Below are 21,836 nucleotides of genomic sequence, written 5' to 3' on the forward strand. Positions count from 1 at the left end.
AGAAGATGGCCCAAATGTTTGGGCCCCAGCCACCCATGTGGGAGACCTGAATGAAACTCCTGGCCCCTGGCTTCGGACTGGCCCTGGCTACTGCAGCCATCTGAGAAGTGAGCCAGTAGATAGAAGATTTCTACCTTTCCTTCTCTCTCTTTAACTCTGCCTTTCAAATAAATAAATATTTTTTTTAAAATGCAATGTCTCCAAAGCTAAGGATTAAATAAATAAATCAGAGGCTATTTCATAAAGTTCATGAAAACAGGGTTAAAAGATGTTTATTATGGTGCAAAACCTTTGAAATCTATGCATAGCTTTTTCATAATACATGTGTTCCATGAAGTTTTTAAAGACCCCTCATATTTACATCTTTGGATAATTCAATGAGGTTGTGTTTCTCCTAACACTTGAGTTAAGGGATAAACTTTCTGATGGAGGGAAGAAAGAAAAATCACTTTGGAAATGGAAATATTTATGCAGAAAAGAGAAATCTCTGGATTGGGGACCTATTAAAATGCAGGGCTGGATGTCCTTGGGGCAAGTGGAAGTTTATGGAATTGGGTGGAGCATATGGAAAGAGAGGTGGGAAAATCGAAAACAGCCTCTACACAGGACAGAGAAAGAGCCTCTATTTTCATTGTCTAGGTGATCATCAGAAGTTAAAACCCCTTTGGGAGGGGGCATTTGGCCTAGTGGTCAACATGCCAATGGCCTGTGTTAGTGTGACTGGGTTTTGATGCCTGCCTACAGACAGCTCCTCACTACAGCTTTCCACCAAAGCCGCCCTGGGATACAGCAGTGATGGTTCTAGTGATTGGCTTCCTGCCACCCACATGGGAAACTTTGGTTGAGCTCCTGCCTCCCAGCTTCTGCTCCAGCCCAGTCCTGGCCATTGTATGAACCAGTCAATGGGAGCTCATTCTCCCTGAATCTCTCTCTCTCTCTCTCTCTCTCTCTCTCTCTCATAAACTTTTGAGAAACAAATATAATTACTTTGTTAAAATGTTCCATTTGGGTAATTTGGGTAAAGAAAGCTATTTGTAAAATTATCTGGAAACTCAAATGAGTGCAGTTTCCATGAGAAAACGTTTCTCCATTCTAAACAGTCCACTTGCAACCAGCTTTTTGAAACTTAACCTATTAGTAAAGGAACTAAGAAAATCACACACAAGGTACTCCCAGCAAAATATAACTCCTGCCATACTCCAGCCATGACCCCAATTTCCAAGGGCTAGCTGGAAGCTAAGAACTCATTGAATTTTGCAACCCATATCCATTTTATTAGTCACCCTTATCCTAGCAGTCACAATTCATAGACTGTCAAACCGTAAGCAAAGCTGCTGGCCTCTGTGGCAGGATGACTCTGAGGACTGTTGCCAACTGCAAAGCCACAGGGAACAAGCCGAGGGCAGGTGGATGATCTAGGGGCAGAATTACATGGTTGTTAACTCAGGCTCCAGGGTGTGAAAGTCCCAGGCAGATTATCTAAGTCTCTGCACCTCCATTTCTCTGTGAAATGGGGATTATAATATTGTCTCCCTCCTGGCATTTCTGAGGGGTTTAAATGAGATAACACATGTACAATAACACCACACTCAGCTCTACGCTTAATAAAAGACATCAAGTGAACTAAGAGAAAAATTCTAGGTATCTTCTGCTTCCAGTGTGCATAAATGTAAACAGGACTTAAACTAAGAACTATCCCAATTCCTATTCAAATTCTCAAGATTATGAAATGAATTACAGGCTCGTAAGCGCTGTTCTAATTGCTAACCAGGATTTGCCTTTAATTTGACCCGTGAAAACTTCATTGCAAAAGGAGTTACTGCAGAGTTACAAAGAAAAAGTCCAATGCTCTAAATGATGGATTTTAATACAATGCATGCTTTTTCAAACATTCAGTTCCATTACTGAAACAAAATGCAACTGACAATAATTCCTGGAGAAAATGATTTTTCTAAATAGATCCATATAAACCAGGCTGAGTTATGAAGGGGAAAATGAGTTTAATAATATAGTATTAGGTTGAGTAGCATCCAGGAAAGGTGTACTGTAAAAACCGCCTTGAATATTAATGGACTTTTGGTAACTTTGGTGTTGTAAATACTTGTATTATAGTGAGGTAGACAGTTTAAAAAAAAACTCCATTCGACAGGCTTAAAATTTTGCAATAATATTTACGAAAATGATAACATTATGAAAGAATGAAATCTGATGAATGCTCGACTTTGTACAACTCGAATATAAACTTTAAAAATATTAGAAATTATAACATTTGAGTGCATATAACGTTTTGTACATTAAGATGAATTGCATGCTGTCCACTTCCTCTTTGCACTTTCAGTCACCTTAAATAAACAAATATATACAGCCTTAACAGAACAACAGTGCATCCAAAGCAAATGTGCATTTTAAATTATTTCTCCTGGCCAAGTATTTTTTTTTTACTTAGCATTTTATATTAGCATTTATTCTCATTCCCACTATTTCTTTGACAGTTTGTAGTTCTCTGAACCAAGCAAGCAACAGGTTTAGATCAGGAGAGAGCAAAACCACTTAGGAGAAACCAAAACTTTTTTTTTTAATGGTTGATACAAGTTCCCTGGTTGAAACCATTTCATGGTCAAAGATGAGGAGGAAGCTGGCTCTTCAAAGGGCCTACTCTTGGTCCCTGTTGGAGAACACCACGGTGCAGGCTGGGGAAGTCCAGGTGCATGAATGCCCGGGAATGGATGCTTTGCTTTTGCTGTGTGCCTTCTCCCGCTTCCTTCCAGAAGATGAATCCCGCCCTTGCCTCCGTCCTCACTGCCCTTTCCCCATCTCCCACCCCAAGCTCAATGCAACACTTGGCTCTTTTCACAGCTTCTCATTACTAAGTTTTAACAACATTGCCTAACTGGTAATTACAAACTGAAACAATTCTTTTGCGGGAGCCCTGGGCTATTGATGGCTGGTAATCTTTCAGGAATGTCAGAGAGAGGGGAGGGAACACGGATTTTAAAGAAACTTCAGAGACTGGCCTCGTGTCCCCTTTCATCCTCCCCCCCTACTCCCGCCCTGTCCCCTCTCTCCCACCCTCTCCTCTGCTGAGGTGGCCCATCCACTTCTTGGGTCCCATTCCCACCTCCCTCCCCTTTACTTCTTGCTTTAATTACACAGTTCCCTACTCCTAACTCTTAAAAAGGGGGTGGGGGAATCATCTTCCCCCTAGAAAGGGATGTCTGAATTGTAAATTCTGCTTAAGGAAACCAATTGGAAACAGACATCACAAAGGGCTTTGGGGTGGGCTACCTCTGGCCTGGGCTACTGTCTGCACTTCTGTGTCAGCCCCGGTCAGAGGCAGGCCTTGTGGTTTCTCATTATCCTTGGGGGTGGGGGGGTCCATATGGACTAATTCTTGTCATTCCAGCCATACCAGATCCCTTTAGCCCTCCAGAGAAAGCAACAGTAACGGCGTCAGGCTGGAGCCGTCAGCAGTGAGCAGGAGGTGGCCAGGGGCAAGGACTCTGGCAGAAGCCCACCTCTCTGGAGGCAGGACACTTCCTGGTTCTCCCATTCCTGTTGCCAATCCCCCTTTCTAACACTCTTCTTGGGGAGGTCACACAACATGGACTGTGACATGGCCAGAAAGACCCCCACCTTCTTCACCCACGTAGACCACAAGCAAGCCAAGGTGGGCCAAGGTGATTCTTCCTCTTGCACTGTTTCTCTTTTACAACTCGGAATTTTCAATCCACGGAGAAGCTGAGAAACAGGTCTGGGTCTCCCCACCCCCACTCCCTCACCTCCTCTCAAAACCTGGGAGACACACAAGGTTATCCAAAGCCATAGTGATAATCATCGTCGTCGTCATCCTTGACTTGCTTTTCCGGGCTGGCCAGGCAAGGTGTGAAAATCCGTCTCTCCTTGGGCTAGCAGGTGGAAGGTGTAGGGCAGGCTGGGCTCCCACCTCTCCCACCGCGTTCTCCCGGCCAGGCCGCCCCGCCCTCCCCCAGGCCAGCTTCCTCCTCCGCCTCTCTGCGGTCGGTCGTCCCCTGCGGTCCCGAACTAGGCGACGCGACAGGCACCGCTACCTGCAGCCGCACGACTCCACCACCATGTCCTCATACTGCTTGTAGACCACATTGTTGCCCGCGTCAATGTACAGGATGCTGATGGGAGTCAATTTGGTGGGCACGCAGCAGCTGGGAGGGGTGGAGCCGGGGTCCATGGAGTTCATCAGTGTCTGGATGATGGCGTGGTTGGTGGGCTCCAGGTGCGAGCGCAGCGGGAAGTCGCACACGCCCTCGCAGTGATAGGCCTCGTACTCTAGGGGCGCGATAATCCAGTCGTCCCAGCCCAGCTCCTTGAAGTTCACGTGCAGGGGCTTCTTGCTGCAGCGCAGCCTCGACTTCTTGCCGTGGCGCTTGCCGTGGCGGCTGGCGAAGGCCGTGCGTCGCCGCCGCCGGCCGGGCGAGGACAGCCAAGGCCCGGCGTCCGGGGCGCCCGACGGCGGCGGCCAGGAGCCCTCCGCGCCCGCCCCGGGTCCCGCAGCCTCGGCGGAGCCCAGCTGCTCGCGCATCTCGGCGAACAGGTTCTTGCGCTGCGATCTGGTGAAAACGACGAGCAGGGCGCGCTCCTGGGGGGATCGCACCCTCCGGCCGAAGCCCAGACTCCGCAGGTCCGGGGGCGGCGGCGGCGGCTGCTGGGATCCCCGCGCGCGCGCCTCGACCTCCGCGGCGTCTGCCTCGCCCCACGCGGCCCGCAGCTCCAAGCACAGCTGCTTCCAGGGCTGGTGGCGCAGGCCCTGCCACACGTCGAAGACTTCCCAGCCGGCTGGGGGCGCCCCCTGCGGGTCCAGGGTCCGCTCGTCCAGCAGCAGGGACGAAAGGCAGGAGAAGAGCTGCACGTGGAGCTGCCCGGCCGGCGGCCCCCAGGGCGTTGCAGGCGCCTGGCGAAAGAGCCGCAGCTCCGCGCCCACCAGCTCCTCTTTGTCTGAGAGCGTGGACACATCAAACAAATACTTCTGTCTCCGGAGAGGAGTGTGCGAGAGATCGTCTGCGAGATAAAAAATAATTACAGTCAGTTTCACTTAAGGGGGAGATCAGCCCGGTGCTTTTCGGCCGCCCCCAGGAGGAAAAGGGCGGGGAGGGGGCAGGCCGGCCGGGTAGTCCAGCTCAGGTGGCCTGGGGCCTGACCACCCTCTGCTCCTCGCCGGCCAGTGCGCCGCGCGGCGCGGCGCGGCTCGGGGAGGGGGCGCACCGAGGCGGGCGCCCTCCTCCGGGTCAGCTCCAGACTCCCAGAGCGGAAATCGGTGGCTGCAGGCGGGGCGGCGGCGGGGGTGCTCTCCCGGGTTTCTTCCGAGAGACTGCGTAACCACTAATGTGCCCTTTGTGGTCGCGAGCCTGGGCCGCGCTTCCCTCAGAGCTCCCGTCGGCTGGCTCCTTCATCAGTCACGTCTCAAATGTCACCTCCTCTGAGAGGCCATCCCCGACCACCCCGATATAAAGTGGCCTCCCTCGGCCGCTATCAGGGGACCCTGGCTTATTATCTTCCCGACACTTAGGATTATCTACAGTTACCTCGTTTATAATTGTCTCCCTAGTGGCCCGTCTTTCCCAGCCACACTGCCCGCCCCTCCACCAGTCCACGGACGCTGAGACGATGTCATGTCCATCCGGCTCGCCTCAGCACCTAGAGCGGGGCCAGACCTGGACTGCACGCTGGCCAGTCAGCGAGAAGCTTCTGCGGTAGCCATTCTCATGGCTGCCCTTTGGAACCATCTGGAGAACTTAACTACCTCTGTTTTCTGCCAATTGAATCAAAATCTAAGGACAGGGCCTGAGCGTGAGATTTTTGTTTGTTGTTGGTTGAGGTTCTTTGGTTTGTTTGTTTGCTAAGCTCCAAAATGATTTTAAGGTGCAGCCCTACTTACAATCCACTGGTAGGGGGTAAACACTGCTGCCCATTGGGCAGTTTTGCTGAGTCTTTAAGGCTCAAAATGAGGCAGAAGGAAGGAAAAGTTACTATGCGATTTCTCTCCTTAACCGCTTTGTTTCCATTCAGCAATCATTTAACAACAAACAATGGAGCAATGAGACTTTGAAAAATACCAGGGGTGAGGGAGCAAATGAACCAGCACACACACTAGGCATCCATGCGCTGAGAAGATCCTGCAGTCCATGCAAACTAGATGTATTTGGAAGGGAAAACACACCATAGACACTTACACACAACTTACACGCACGCGGGCACACACACACACACACACACACACGGAATGACATCCACCACCTCCGCCTTCCTCCACCACTACATCAGAAATTCTCTTGCTTTGCAACCAATCCTGACTGTAATTTCCTTTTATTGCAAGTGAGAAAAAGAAAGCAGAGATACATATGAGGTAGCAGGCTTTTTAAAACCCAACGCCAATTGTTCAGGAGCAAGGTAAACCTGGACTACTTTTTTTCTGACACATTTGTGCATGAAACCAACCCCACTTCGGTGTGCAAGGCGGAAAGCTAACCAGATTTTCCTGGGCTGCCTTCCCATAAAATATTTACAACCCAGCAAATACAAAAATCCCCAAAGCCCCCCAGCTTTCCCCAGAAGCTAGTAAAGTTTGGGTCGATTTCAATAGTAAAAGTGTCATTGAGTGCCGTCCGACCCTCCCTGGCTACCCAGATGCAGCCCAGGGGCACTGGCTCTGGAGCCCCAGCCACACCCAGTCGGCTCTTCAGGCTGACCGCTGACCGCAGGGCCGGCTGCCTCCCTCTAACACACATGCCCCGACCTGAGACGGAGCTGTGGGAAGGGTTAGAGAGGTGAAAAGGGAAAAGCTGCTGCAGGCAGTTGATTTATGGAAGCCAAGCCCTTCAAAACGACCAGGGTCATGTTAAAATCAGGAGGGATTCAGAACACTTCTTCTCCTTCTTGAAACTAACCTGTGTCCGACAATGCCCAGCCACCACCCAGATCTGGGGACCTGTCTCCTTAGGCTTCACCTCCCTGCCTCTCTCCCCAAACCCTGGATGTGATGAGACGCACACAGCTATGGCATTTGCTGCACTACTAGCTGAATGTTGTGATGGCTGATGTGTTTCTAATCTTTGTCCACATGCACAGAACAGCTTTGGAAGGTGGGTACTTTTTGCAGGTATTATTCCCATTTTTGCAGATGGGAAAAGCAAACCTTGGAGAAATGAAGTCGTTGCCCAAGTTAGACAGGTAGTAAGTACTGAGGCGGAGATTCATGCTTAGGTCTGTTTAATTCTGGGGTTGAAGCATGTAGACTGTAAGTTCCATTCCCTCTTCACTGTAGTCCACGTACAGGGATCTGCATGCAAGTAAGAGTGGCCAGGGTGGGGGACCCAGTCCAAACTGTATTTGCAGGGATTACTAGAAATAAAAGCTAGGCACCCTTAGAAACTATTTCTGCTAACATAACTCTTGGAGAACATTGGGCAGGTGTACAGAATAATGATTGAAGCATTTGTCTCTCATGCAACATGGTTAGATCAGCCCTCTTTTGTTTTCATTCTTTACTGTCATTGTTAAGTGTGGGTTAGTAAGTGCTTAGTCTGCACAGCTGAGTCAAAATTGAGGCACACGTCTGTAGAAAGAGGCCTCTATTGATTCTGCAACCTTGGGATTTCTGGCGATCTTTCTAGCAAGATCAGCCCACTCTTACCCTCCCCAGGTCTCTGGGCAGGAGGGCACATGGAGCTTTGGTTTCCATCCTGCTCCTTTCTCTTCCCACAGAAGTTGCATCTCAATCTCTCCAGCGGCTTCATCTGCATGCATATGGATACCCTAACCCTAGATCCAAGCTTCCCAGGCACCTGTAGTTGCGTATGTCACTGGTGTGATCCTCTCTTGGGAGGATAGGCCCAATGGAGAAATAGTCCAGGCCCTGGAAGTGAGTTCAAGGTTATTTAAGCAAGAAATTATGTGGCCCAAGTACCTAGAGCTTGGTCTAGAATAGAGGATTCTCAAAGCCACTACATTTGCAGTGGTCCCTCAACATACAGCATCAGTAAGAACTGGTTAGAGACACAAATCCTCTCGGGCCCCACAAGTTTGTGTGGAGTTCAGAATTTGCCTTACTCATAAGTGCCCAAGTGAGGCTGATTCTGCTGATGCAAGGAATTACGCTGTGAGAACTCGTCTAGGTGGGCATGGCACCTAGGCTGTTTGGATTCTCCGCCATGCGGAAGGGTCTCCACTGGAGAAGAAACAACACAGGGCCCTCCAAAGCTCCAGGGTAGGTTCTGGTATAGTAATCAGCAGATCAAGTCACCATCTCCCTTAGCTCCATCCTGGCCCCACTGCCACCTCTGCATCTTTCTCTCCATTCAGCTAAATGTTCTCTCAATGGGTCTCCCAAACCCCTAATCCCTAAGCCAAGGGTTCAAGAGGGTGATGCTCTGTGCAGCTACCCTACAGAGCACATTCCCCACCATCCTGGACCTGCTCTGGAGCCAGGCATCACAGACACAAGCCCAGGGGAGGCCTTGCTCTGGGAAGTACGTACAGCACCATGCACTGTGACCCTGCAAGCATTTCATATGCTGAGCTGGCATCTCAGAGCCTGGCCCAGCTGCCAGGGACCACCTGTGTGCGGGAGCAGCCCTCCACACTGCCTCCCACCAGCCTCCTCCTCCATTCAGTCCTGTATTGATGAGACTTGAGTCATGCAGTGACCCTCACTCCCTCCCATTCCCTTGACTGGAAACATGCATTTTTCATTTCACACTCTGTAGCACTTTCTTACACCCTGGAAATGAATCCTGGGCTTTAGGCACAGGATTTCATTTAAATTGAAACTGATCAGTGAGACATTGGGGAACTGTTCATTTTGCTTTTAATTTGCATCAGCCTGGCTTGTTACAGCTCACACCCCAGTTCATTCGGTGCTTGCTGAGTGTTAGCAGTGTAAATCTTTCAAGTTACAATTGCTGGATTTGCTTAGCCTCCTTGCCTAGGAGGAGGGTAGAGATAGGAGGAGGAGGAGAGAAAGAGGATAAAGAAGCAACAAACTACTAGTTTGGAAAAGTAAAAGCATCTGTCCAGAGCCACAGTTTTTGGCTGGAGGAAACTAGAAAAGTAAACACCAGAATGAAAAGGGAAAGATGCCCATGACCACACCTAAAATCCAGGATGATGGCCTGAAGGGAAGGGCACGCAGGGCACGATTCTCCTCTCCATGCCCCTCACCCCATGTCTCCTGCTAGAGGCTGCCAGCCTGGAGATGGTTTCAGAAAACCTGGAACTTTGCTTGATTTGAGGTAAGAAGAGTCCTACACCACATTTTCCTAAGACATCCCTGGGACACATATGCACAGCTTGAGGTCCCTTTTGAGGGCCCACTTAGATTTTCTATCCCTTGCCAACCTGAGGGGCCACCAGCGGCTCTAGCTCTCCCAACCCTCAGACTCCAAGCTCTCAGACGCTTCTCTGCGTGCACACTGCTTGCGTCGTCCATCCTCAGTGACCCTGGGTGGCTCCTGGCCAGGTGTCTGACAGGCCCAGCCAACCTCCTTTAGCTACCTGGCCACACCTTCCACTCACTCCCTATGAAGGCACAGACCCCTGCTAGGCAACTGCTCAAAAAGCCCAGTAGACAGTGGGCTTTCATACTCCCCACCCCATGGCTAGGAAAACTTTGCAAGGAAAACTCCAGATGTCTTTGCATCTAAGCCACACACACACACACACACACACACACACACACACACCATTTTAGAGCCAGCAGCAGCATTGAGCACTTAATGGCATGAGGCACACGCTTAGAGCCTCTTTCCCTGAATCATCACAGCAAGTATCTGAGGTGGGTCTTACTGTTATACCCATTTATAACTAAGGAAACTGAGGCTCTGAGAGGTATGCGAACTTGCCCAATGAGTTGCAACCAGTAAGGGATGGGATGCAGAAGGTCCTAATTCCAGACCTGAGTCCTGATTGGGTAGTGGAGCAAGAGCGAGGCTACATGGTCTTATAGACATGTAACACTAGGTGGGCTGGACCCCTTCTTTGCCGGAAGGAAGACTTCCAAGCTCAGAATTCAAGGCTGGGTGTGCAATTATGTCTTCCCTAGGTATCTCAGCTTCCACACTCCCCACCAGGTTGGAAATAGAGCCAGTTGTATTTGGTGAGTAAAAATAAACCACCACCCTCTCACTCCTCCCAGGATAATTGGTATCCACGCTACTTACTGCTCCCCTGGGACACAGTGGTTTCCTGGCAAACTCCTGAGGATGCACCCCTCCAGAGCCAGGCCTTGTTGAGATCCCAGCCTTGTGGATTCCTGATGCATCTTGAAGCACTCTCGATAGAGTGTGCATTCAGGGACAACCCACACAGTTCACCTTTCCAGGGTGCTATGGCTTTATCCCAGTACATTTGCTTGACCAACCAGCACAGTAATTGTAATAGCAGACTCTGGTATGTCACTTATTGTGTGCTGGGCATGATCTAAATGCTTAACTTGTAATAACGCATTTAACCCCTCCCAAGCTACCCCTGAGAAGAGCATCACTATGACTGAAAATACAGGTTCAGAGTAACTTATGCAAGCCAGTAAGTGGCCAAGCTGGCAGCCACCACCCTAGATATCCCAGCCTTGACCTCTGTGCCTGATAGAAATCTTCAGAAGCTCTTTCCTTCTCAATTCCTGATCTCCAACAGTCATTATTTTTGAATCAGTAGAAGCGAAGGAATGTCAATAATTGAAATGTTGAAAGAGAATATATAAGGAAACTTAACTTTCTGGTCTGCAGAATAGAGATGATAATGCCAACTCACAGGGCACTGCGGGGAGGCAAGGAGAGGGGGAAAACTGCTGAAGATGTTATGCAAATGTTAGTTACCACTGACCACATGGAATGAGGATAGAAACTCAGAGTCGCAGAGGCATAAAACTGAATCCTGAGCTGTGACTTGGTGTCTGGGTGACCTTTGGTGGACAAGGTTACAGCATCTCTCCCAGCAGCCTCATGCACCAAATCTGTTAAGTGAGAGAACCAGTTTTATTTTGCTAGGTCATTGTGAAGATCAGAGTCAAGGCACAAGGGTAGCCAGTGTTGCTGTAACTACTTATATCCTGGGGGGAAGGAGGAGATGCACCTGTGTGACTCTTTTGAGGGGATATGGCCCATTTTTCTCAAGATATCCAGAGGTAAGTAGAGAGAAGTCACTGAGTAGTATGAGTAAAGAAAGAAGCAGGCACTTGGGGTTCCTCTTCATCTGAAGTCCAGCGAAGGTCAAGGCTTATGGGGGCCACAACCACACCCCTACCTCAGGGACCTTTCTCAGTCCTGTGATACTACATCAGCTACTGCTGGTATTTCTCACAATACCAGGTGAAGCTAGGACATCCACCCCAAATGTAGATTTTCTTCATCACAGAGCTTAGGGCCAGTGCTAGTAGGTGTGCTGGCTCAGGTCCCTCCTGGGCTGGACAGACACAGCTCTGAGACACCTGAGAGCCTTCCTAGCTCAGACCTCCCCTATGCCCTTTTGTGAGGCACCAACTAACCACAGAGCCTGCCTCAAGTGTGAGACAAGGAGCCAGTGTTTCCAATCTTCACCTGACAAAAGGTCATGCCTATGCTGGGAGTTGGGGTGGCTGCACCATGTGTCAGCTGCGAGGGTCCAGGGAGTGGGTCTGTCGGTGTACACGCCTTCTCGCCACACACGCACTGGCCCAGCTTCTCTCTGGGTCTCTGGCTTCCTCAGTATTTTCCCGAAGGCTTGCCCTACATTTCTCAGCTTGTTTTCTTCTTCCAAAAGCCGGAGGGGCCCAAGGGAAGTGCCCTTCTTCCCACGACAAGCAGCAGTCTGGTTAATCAAGTCTGGGTGTCCTGCCTGAATTTTGCATAGAAATCCCAAGGTCAGTGCCTAAGTTCAGGCTCAGCATGAAGCAAAAGGTTGAGGAAGGGAAGCCGGGCGGCAAAGGGAGCCTCGAATCTCACCGCACTGAAAACGTAACTGCGCTGGCCCCGAGCCTCGCGCAGTCTTCGACTGCAGTAAGCCAGCCCCAAGGGCACCCATTCTTGGCGGGTGCTGGGGACCAGCTACCAGTCCTCTCCCCTGAGCACTGAGTACAGCCAGCAGGAGTCTCCATTTTGTTCTTATAGGATGAAACGGATTCATTTGCAAAATAGTTTCCACGGACTTAATTGGAAAACCCTCATAGCTGAGCTGTCTTGAGTGGCAGGAGAGTCAGCGAGGAAAAACCAAATCAAGTACACTTTGCGAAGATTCACCCAGCCCCACCCTGGACACCTGGCCACAGAGGCTCAAATCTTAACCTGACCACACTGCAGATGAAAACCAAACCGAAGCTCAGAACGACCCCGAGGGCCAGACCCTTCCTCTTTGCTTTTCCGCGGAGCGCAAGCAGCCTGCGCATGGGCGTCGTCCGCAGGGACCCGGCTGATTTGCTGAGGGCGACCGTCCCTGCCCCGTTGACCAGTAGGATCCATCACACGGGACCCCGGAGTGGGATAAGAATTCGCAGTCGTGTAGCTGCCATCGGGGCTGGAACATGATCAGCCGCTTGTTTTGAGAACCTGGAGATTAAAAGTGGAAAAAAGTGCCCATTTTGTACGGTTTCCCCTCCCCAGCCAATTCTGAGGTCGCAGGTGGAGGCAGGGGTGGACCTGGGGTCGTGGATAGGGCTTTGGGCTCTTGGAGTCCAGGAGTCCAATGCAGGAGAAATGGCAGCGGCGTGTGCTGTTACCGCACCGGGTTGGGTCCCGCCTCTGCAGAACGGATCGCCGCCAGCCGGCTCCGCGGCGTCCACCTTGGTCTGACTTCGAAAGCAATGTGGCAAAATGAGATTCGTGGTGTGAGCGCTGGGCCATAGTCCAGTATCTCTTATGTGGAAGCAGCAGTCGGCTGGGAAGTGGGGCAGCGGGTGTTCCAACTTGCCTGGAAGTCAGGTTTCAGAGAGGGCGCACGGAACCCGGCGGTACTGAAGGACCGCCCCGCCCTCCACCGAAGCCGACCTGCCAAGCCGCCGCTGCGCCCGCCGTGGGTCCTTCTCCCGAAGCTTAGCCAGCACAGACTCGGGCCTGGGGCCAGCCCTTCTACTCTCTGGCACGCCCACTATCGGGTCCCTAAGCCTTGCCCCGCCCCCAGACGCGCGCGCTCCGCTAGGAACGCGGTCCCACGCAGCGCGCCTTGAGCCAGCTCCAGGCTTCTGCACCAGCTCTTGGCAAAACGCACCCAACCTTTGGGACCCCAGCAGGGCTAATGGCCTGTGCCAGAAGACCTAGAACGGCAACCCTGGAATCCGTTAGGCCTATAAGGGCTGTTTAATTCCTGTAAACAGGAGACACCATTTAGCTGGCATTGAACTTAAAAATAAACAGCCAGGGCATGGGGGCGGAGGGGGCGGCATGTACCAAGCAGCGGGGTGGTGCGGTGGATCCACCTTTCCGCTCTCCTCACCTCGACTGCCTCCTGATCCAGAAAGCGTCGTTTGGCCTGGGTTATTCAGTACCCGAGGGGTTGTCTAACCAATGCTCTTCACGTTACTTAAAAGTCCCCAGGGGTTTTGTTGCTTTGCTCTGAGTCCCTTGATGCCCGCAGCAGGCCAGGCAGGAAGCAAGAGTTCTACCGTAATCCTTTGCTACCCTCTTCCCTTACGCGTCCACCCCATTCCCTGCTCCCGCCAGCCGTCACCACGTGGAGGAGGTGCGCCAGAACCTCAGCGCCCGCTGAGAAAAGCAGGTTGCGCCAGGGCTTCGCTCCCGCCCCGCCGGCGCAGCGCCGGTGGACTCGCGGCTCCCCATCGCGCATCCCCTCTGATCGGAAGGCGGAGCTTTGAGGTCCAGATTGTTTGCGGGTGGGGGAGGGAGCCACCAGGCCTTTCGTGGTCTGTGGTTTGGGTGTTTTTTTTTCCTTAATGCGCAGAAACGATCCGGATGTTTGGGCATGTTTTTCCTATCCCCATCCCCCAGCTGCAGCAGGGCGCAAACTCCTGCGCGGAGGGAAGCGCTTAGTGTTCTCATTCTCCTCAGATTGGCCTGTTTGGCCAAGGAAGCTCTTTCACTTAGGATCCCAAACCCTGCTGCAGAAGACGTACATGCTTTTTTAGCTTCTTTCTTTTCCCTGTGAGGCAGCCCTTAAGGCCTTAGGGATAGGGATGACAATAACTGGTATTTAACAAGCCCTTGGGTAAGAGGTTAGTTTGTGGCCTTGAGCATGTCAATCATTCCAGCCAGAAAGGCAGAACATATTTCCAGTTTAAGGCTTCTCTCCCCGAAATCAGGGCTTTCCCTAGGACCTTCCGGTGCACACGGCCGGTGGCGGATCCTGAACCTGGACTTTGGCGCCAACTCCGCGCCTGTGTGCGCGCCGGAGCGCCGCCCATGCACACACTCGAACGCTTAGCAAGCCCTTTCCAAGGCTGTCCCTTCTTCCCGGGGAAATAAAGCCTAGATTGGAACCTTCTGCCCGGCTTCCTCGCTTGGCCGTCTGGTCTGAATTAGTGTTTTTATAAGGGACTCAAACAAATCGAATACAAGGTCACCAAATAATTAACAGTTGTGAATTCCCTCCGTCCCCATTAAAATACTTCCCTGCTTATATTTCATTTTCCGTTTGCCAACGACAACAGGGTCCAGGCAAGAGCGCTGCTGGGTTGATTGCACCACTCTGCGGCCAGGTCCACCCAGAAACCTGCTGTTTTGCATAAACATGATGTATCAGAGGAACTTCAATCGCGAGGGAACTGGGCAGCTCACCCCGCGCCCTGCCCCCCGCCGGCCTGTCCCCAGAGCCCTCCAGCCCTGCCCCTGATAATCACCACCCAGAAGGTAAACGGAGAAGCCCACAAACGACTAGGACAAACCAGCTCCAGTCATTTCTACCCGGCCAAGTCTTTGAAGGATGTCCCGATCTCGTTTTGGCTTTTATCTGTTCCTCCCTGCCTCCTTTCTGAGAGCGCTATTGTAACAGCAACAACAAAATTAGAATGCTCTTCTTGCAAGGGCATATGGAAATCTGCCGCACGGGAGTATTCCTAGACTCCTTTTGTGTCTTTCATCCTCGAGAATCTTTTTTCGCCCTTTTGTTGGAATGGTGTGAGGCTTCTCGCAGGAGCCGCAAGTCTAATCTCTCCCCCAATCCTCCTGCCATCCCTCAGCCGGGCTAAATTCATGGAAGTTCTAATTGTCTGCCTTTCCCAGGCCCCAAGGCTGGGGGTCCAGGGCCCCAGAACTGGCGGCCACTTAATGAGTGATTTCATGAGCTCACTGTAATTTCACTACATGCAACCTGAACCACTTGGGTCCGGTGACTGAGACCATACATGCATGCACACACTTCCTCATCATTCTGGATCTAACCAGCATTTTTAAAACGCACAATGAAGGCATCTGAAAAGACCAGAGATAAAGTGGATTGTTCCTCTGCTAAAATCAGTCTAGGAGGAAGGAAGACACAACAGATTCATACCCTGAAATCCAACTTTGCACTTGAACCCCTCACTGGCTCTTCGGAAACTACAGAGGTTATCAGACCAGGACAATCTCATGTTTCTTTCTGACTCTGCTTCTTACAGGACCCTTTAGAAATACCCTTACCCCTTACCTCACCTACATAACGCCCTAATGAAGAATGCTGGGTCTAGAATCTTATGTTTGTTTTACCTTCTCTCAGAGCTGTGTGACCTTGAGCAGTTTGCTTAACCTATCTTCTTTAAAAACAGGTGATTGTAGCACTTTCCCGAGTAATAGCAGTGAGAACGAAATAAGTCGTGTAGCAGATGTTAGCACAGTACATGGCTGACGGTTTTCTGTTCAGTAAATCTGGGTTATTATTATTGCCTCCTAGATGTCCACAGAGTAAGCCGAAAGGAGAGACGGATAAAGAAACGCGAGCCACAAGGGCTCCTCCTGGAGCGTGGGGAGAGGTGTGGAGGGGTGGGGTAGCACAGAGCGCGCTGCTCTTAGAGAACCAAGCGTTCTCCATGCATCTGGGGCAGAGTTTATCCTCTCTCTCTCTCTCTCTCTCTCTGGACCCTGGTCTTCAGGTGCGACCTTCGAGGCCCCAGTGTGAGCAAGCAAGGGCTGGTTACGAACACTGTACGTCCTTCGCTCGCGGCTCCGTCCCTTTTCTTGGCTCCTCCCCTTAAGGGACCCCTGCTGCTCAGAGCCAAGTCTGCCACCCTCCTTCGGCGATTTAAACATCCCCAAAGCAAGGCGCCCCTGTAGCCCAATGGGACCAGTCCTAGGCTGCTGGCCCCTGCTCTTTCCTCCTGGCTTCGGCTTCCGCGGGTTGGGGGAGGGGTTGTGCGGGGGGGGGGCGGTGCTTGGCGCAGCTAACGGCCCCCACGTGAGAGGGGCGGAAGTCCTGGCCAGGAGCTGGGGATGCGCGGCGAGCCGGTCCCTTCCATCACGGGAGACTAGACACCGTTTGATGTGTTATGACATGAGCCTTCAATTAGATCGCTGAGTTGAAACACTCCAATCAGGGGCCCGATGCTAAGCAAGCCCCGGAAGGTCCAGCCCGAGGTCACCGCCGGTGACACATCAAATCAAAATCAGTGAGAGGGAAAGTGAGGCTTTCCCTTTATCAAGCAGGGGCTGCAGCCAGCAACGTACCCCCTCCCCACACGGCTCCGCGCGCCCCTCCCTCCGGCCGCCCCGCACAGCTTTGCCCCAGCGCGGCGTGCCACCCGCCGCCCCGCCTTCGCAATGGGCGAGCTGCGGTTTTCCGCGTCTTCCTGGAACCTGGGGGGCGTATGGCAGACCTGGCCTTGGAGGCCGCGGTCCGGCTGCTCGCACCGCGTCTTCTCCCGCCCTGGACCGCGCGCAGCCCCAGCCCTCGACGGCATTCTGGGGTTGAAGCTGGGCGTCTGGATCTCGGTCCGGCCGGCCTGGAGACCCTGGCTCGAGAGCAGACACCCCCCACACACACACTCCGCCTCAGCCTGGGCGCGCAGCCACTCCCTCCTCTACCTCCGGCGCCCAGGGTCTCACAGAGCGGTGCCCCCAGAGGAAGGGCTGCAGGGTCGGCAAGGGTGACGCGAGCTCGAGACCTCTCCACCCCGCTGTCCGAGAGCCGCAGGCTTCCATAGACATCTCCCCAAAACCCGCAGGGTCCTTTGGCCCTGTGCCAGACTCACAGGGCACAGAGAACGAGTTAGGGGTGCCTGCTTGGGGGAGGGGCGGAGATTCCTGCCACTTCCCTACCGGGAATGGAAAATGAGTACCCACTGCCGGCCTGCCCGGGCCTCCGGGATTTCTTCCCTTGGGGAAAGGACTCTGGAACAGTTTGCTCTGAGCTTTCCGTAGCCTCTGCTCCGGCAAGGGGATAGAGGAGGCTGGCGATTAGCAGAAGCCTTGGTGGGAGGAAGCTCGACCTTAGCTGGAGGGGCAGGGAGTTGGCGAGCTGCACAGCAACCCCGACGCGGGGGGAACCAAGAAGCCACGTTTCTTTGCAAAGGTGACTCCCATGGCCCTAAAGTCATCACGGAATACCTGGCATTAATTCCGAGCCCCAACCTTTTGGCAGCTCATAACATGGTTGACCTGAGGCTGCAGCGGCCGTCCCAGCTTAGCCAGGACCCCCGCGCTCCTGGAAGGCCGCGGGAGGCAGAGACTAGGGGCTGGGGACCCAGGAGAGCCCGGGGCTGGGAGGCCGCTCCTTAGCGTGTTCTGCAAAGCTTCGCGAAACTGTAAGCGCTCCAGGCAAATGTGGTGGAGCACCTCTTGGGTTGCTGGCTGAGCCCACTTCCACTGGCCTACAAATGGAAGGCTGAGAACGGGTCCGGGTCGCTAGCGGAGCTAAGTGTAGGGAAAGCAGGCAGTGGGTAGCTGCGGGAATCTATCTCCAGCTGCCTTTCTGCTCCCTCCCCCTCTTGCCGGTCCTTTCCTACTTCCTTCACATTATTGTCGCTCCTTTCGAGGAACTGGGTTTTCTGACTCCTGCGGAGCCCTTTCCAACTTCGGAGACCGGCTTTCCTCGAGGGCACGGGCCACGCTCACACCAATGCTTTTGGCAAGAAGGGGCGCTGGGGTGTCCGCGCACGCCCACACAGGCACCAGCTCCGGGACCAGGGATGGGGCGAGCGGCAGAAGCGCTAAGAGTAGCGTTGCCTGGTTGAGGTGAATGGGCGCACCCACGCACGCTTGCGGATAAAGTGGCAACAAAACCCCAAACCTAACAGTCCCTGCCTCCGGCCCGCTCCGCCACTTGCTGCAGCTGCCGCTGCTAAAATGACTCGAGTTGCAGCCTCGGAGTCGCTGCGGTGGGGGGTGGGGGGTGGGAGGAAGAAAGAAAAGAGAAGAGAAAGGCCAAAGGGTGCTTGGCTGCCGCTGGGCTGCTGATCCCACACCTGGCACTCGGATTCGCGGAGAACCCGGCGGCAGCTGGACTAAGGCACAGCCCGACGCCGCTTGCGGACCCGCTCCTCGGAAGGCGGGACTCGCGGTGTGGGCTTTCTCCGCAGCGGACAGGCGCTCCCAGCTTCCCAAGGCCCACCCCTGGACCCGCCCTGTTCCCCCGGGCGGCTCAGACCTTGCACCCGGGATCCCGCGCAACCCCGGACCGCGAGGTGCGGCTTCCGTCAGTTCCCACCCTGACCCCTCTGGGGTCCTGGGCTTCTGCCTGCCGCCCCCTATGCTCCACACTTCCTCCACTAACTGCCAGACGAGCGGCCACCACGCAGCCTTCTGCAAAAGACGAGGGCAAGGAGAGAGAGCGAGAGCGAGCGGAGCGAGGAAGGGAGAGAGCAGACTGGAATAAAACCTGCAACTTACTCGGGCTTTAGTAAAACAATCCATAAAAAGAAAAGGGTAGGTGTGCAGAGCGGGAAGGGGATTCATAAACGCAGCCTGCAGCCCGAACGGCGCGAGGCCGCCGAGCCCCGGTGGGAGGGGTCTCCGTCTTTTTCACCACTTACCGAGTCCCCTGTCTACAAAGCTGGTGATCGTATTGGCAGACTTGGAAGACTGGAAAAAGCTGGCATTGATGCCCAGCTTCTCGGCGATGGAGTAAGTCCTGTAGATTGACAGCATGTACTCGTGGGGCACCACGCGCGGACCCCGGCCAGGCGGCTCCTGCGCCGGCCGCCGCTGGGGCTCATCCTCCGCCCGCGGCTCCTCGCGCTCCCGGGGCGTCCGGGCCGCCGAACTCTCTCGCGGCGCCCGCGGCATCTTCCCTTCCTTGCGGCCCCGCACGCCCTTGGTGGAGCCCAGCTCGGCGGATGACGACGAGGAGGAGATGGAAGCCTGCTGGAACCCGGGCAAATCCCAGAGGAAACTGATTAGGAAGACTGCCGAGAGCAGGACCCTGGGGGTGTCCATGGCGAGCGAGTGGCTGCGTCTCCCCGGGAGGCGGCGGCGGCGGCGGCGCAGGGCGCTAAGGGCTCGGAGCGGCTGGACAGCGGCCGGGGCCCGGCTCCTCGGGCAGACTCCGAGTGCGAGGAGCCGGGTCCCAGTCACACAAACCCCGGGCCTGCCACGCCCCCTCCCGCCCCTCGCCGGGAGGGGAGGGGAGGGGAGGGGAGGGGAGGGGAGGGGAGGGAGGGCAGAGCAGAGGAGGGAGGGTGGGAGGAGGAGAGGCCGGGCGGTGCGGGTCGGAGGTGTAGGGAGAGGGGCAGCGCAGAGCCGGTGTGGCGGGAGGGCGCAGCGCCCCCGCGGGACGCGTGCGGGGTTGCGGGCCCCGGAGCCGGCCGTCTCCAGCCTCGGGGGAGTCAGGGCCTGCTCGCCGCGCCGGGGTCCCCCCTCGCACCCCGGGGAGTCCCGGTCTCTCCACAGCCCCGTGCGGGCTCTCGCTCCTCGCTGGCCGCCTGCGGGAGCCCGCGGCCCGGGCGCAGGGAAAGCGGCGGCGGCGCCCCCCAGAGCCGGCCTGGCGCAGGCGCCTGGGCAGAGGGCTGCGCTGGCTCCGGGTGCTGGTACCGTCTCTCCGCGATCGCCAGCGCCAGGCCGGCCATTCGCTTCCCTTCAGGGGCCAGCCTGGAACCAGGGGAGCCTCCCCGGGCGCCGGGCGCAGGGCCCAGCTCGGAACGGCCCCATGCTCTCGGTAGGGGCACCGCTCCCCACAAAAGACAGGCGGTCTACACCCGACCCTCGAGGTCAGGCAAAGGCCACGAGACTCGAGTTTTGAAGGAGGCGGAAGGCTGGTGCGCTCGCCTGCAGGCCCCAGCCTCTCCGGGCGCCGGCTGTGGCCGCTGCTTTCCGCCAGGTTTGCTCGCGGGATCCTCCTCCCTCTCGCGGCCTGGCCCCCGGCTGCACAGCAGCCCCACTGCCCCTCTCTCCTCGCCTTCCCGCCTCCCCACGTCCCGGCTGCATTCCGACCCCCCCCCCCTTTCCCCAGCCCGCTCCTCTCCCACCGCTGGCTGCCTGGCCTCCCCCCTCCCTCTGCAGCCCTACCCCAATCTGTTTCTCTTCAGCCCGGCCTCGCCCCACCTCGAGCCTCCGCAGTCTCTCCCCAGACTCCGCGTGCCTGCCTTCCCCGCCCACTGCCGAGCGCAGTCCCGGGCCCCGCCGCAGCGAGACCCGCGGCCGAGTACGGCCGCTCGCTCCCGCCGTGGTGCGGCCCCTGCACTGCGGCGGGCAGGCGGGCTCCCCCCTGTAGAATGCCCTCCTTGAGGCGCCCCCACAACTCTGTGGGGTTAGCGTGACTTTTTGCACTGAAAAAAGTAAGACTCCGGGGAGGGGAGAAGTGACTTTTCCAAGGCCACTCACCGTGAGGTTTGGCAGCCTGAGACAGAACCAGGGCTCTGACCCGTAGCCCAGGGCTGTTCCCGCACGGCCCAGGGCACTCATTCCTGGCCACGCCTCTCGGCGGCTTGTCTTGCTTTTTTTCTTTTCCTAACGGTTTCACTTGGTCTCGGGAGATTGCCTCCTTCCCCACGCCGCCAGTTGTGTGCCTTCCCTGCCTCTCTAGTCCCCTCCCTCTCCGTCTGTGCTGGGGGGGGGGGGGACTGTTCACCTGACAGCCTACGGTGGGGGGAGGGGGATCGCTGCTTCCCTACCACACACCCCCACCCCTTAAACTTCCTTCAGATCTGCACACGGGCCTCCCCCAGGTGGTGACAGACACCCACAGAAAGTCTGGGTGTCAGACAAGGTTACCAATATATTTCATTTTACCTTCGCAGCGATTACCTGGACAGTGCTGTGTTACCCCTGTTTTACAGATACTGAAACTGAGGCCTAGGGTCACACTGCTCCAATCTAGCCTCTGACCCACTGGGCACTGAGCTTGGATACTCCTTCGATCTCCCTGGGTATCCCATTGGGACCATTTTGCTGGCCTACTTACCTACCCACCGGGCTTTGGTTGGGGGATTGTCAAGTCCTGAGCCCTCACCCTTGAAGGTGTTTTACTGTAACATTTTCTTTCTTCCTTTCTCCATGCTTGAAAATTGTTATCATTGACTAAAGGAAAATAGAAAGAAAAAACTGTTTCTCACATTGGTGCCACTACAACAAATCAAAATGGTTTTTTGCCTATATGGGTTCCCTTACATTCTTTCTTTAATATTTGTGCACCTGCTTTTTCATATTACAGCAATCCAGGGGTAGATGCTATGTTGTGCTCTCCTCTTGCCACTTAACATGGTGCTACCAAACTCATTGCCTTCAACCTCTCTCCTCTGAATCCCTCCCCCCCACCCCAGGTCTCTACTCCTCTGCTGTCCACCTGCAAGGCCAAAGACCCCACACTCTGCGCCCCTCCCACCAAGCACATCTCTCCTTCTGCCCACCTGCCGCCACTGGGGGGCACGTGGTCTGGGTCGGCCTGTACTGCATCTTGCTGTGCACGTTTGTAACCCAAAAAACTGTCCCAAAGAGGCTTCCTCCCTGAGCTGTGTCTCCAATCCCTTCCCTTGGGGAAATGAA

The 21,836-nt window shown here is 54.6% G+C and overlaps 1 protein-coding gene across 1 annotated transcript; it reads right to left on the bottom strand.

Annotated features, from left to right (window-relative positions):
* Nucleotides 1–1,849: 1,849 nt before the first annotated feature.
* GDF6 (growth differentiation factor 6) lies at nt 1,850–19,491 on the bottom strand. The gene is made up of 2 exons (XM_008255769.4): nt 18,890–19,491; nt 1,850–5,031 (listed from the first exon to the last, which is right to left on the bottom strand). Exons 1-2 carry the CDS (start codon nt 19,290–19,292, stop codon nt 4,064–4,066), a joined length of 1,371 nt encoding a protein of 456 aa, XP_008253991.3. The 5' UTR covers nt 19,293–19,491; the 3' UTR covers nt 1,850–4,063.
* Nucleotides 19,492–21,836: the final 2,345 nt, after the last annotated feature.

Source organism: Oryctolagus cuniculus, chromosome 6 (genome assembly GCF_964237555.1).
Source record: "Oryctolagus cuniculus chromosome 6, mOryCun1.1, whole genome shotgun sequence".
Taxonomy (NCBI): Eukaryota; Metazoa; Chordata; class Mammalia; order Lagomorpha; family Leporidae; genus Oryctolagus; species Oryctolagus cuniculus.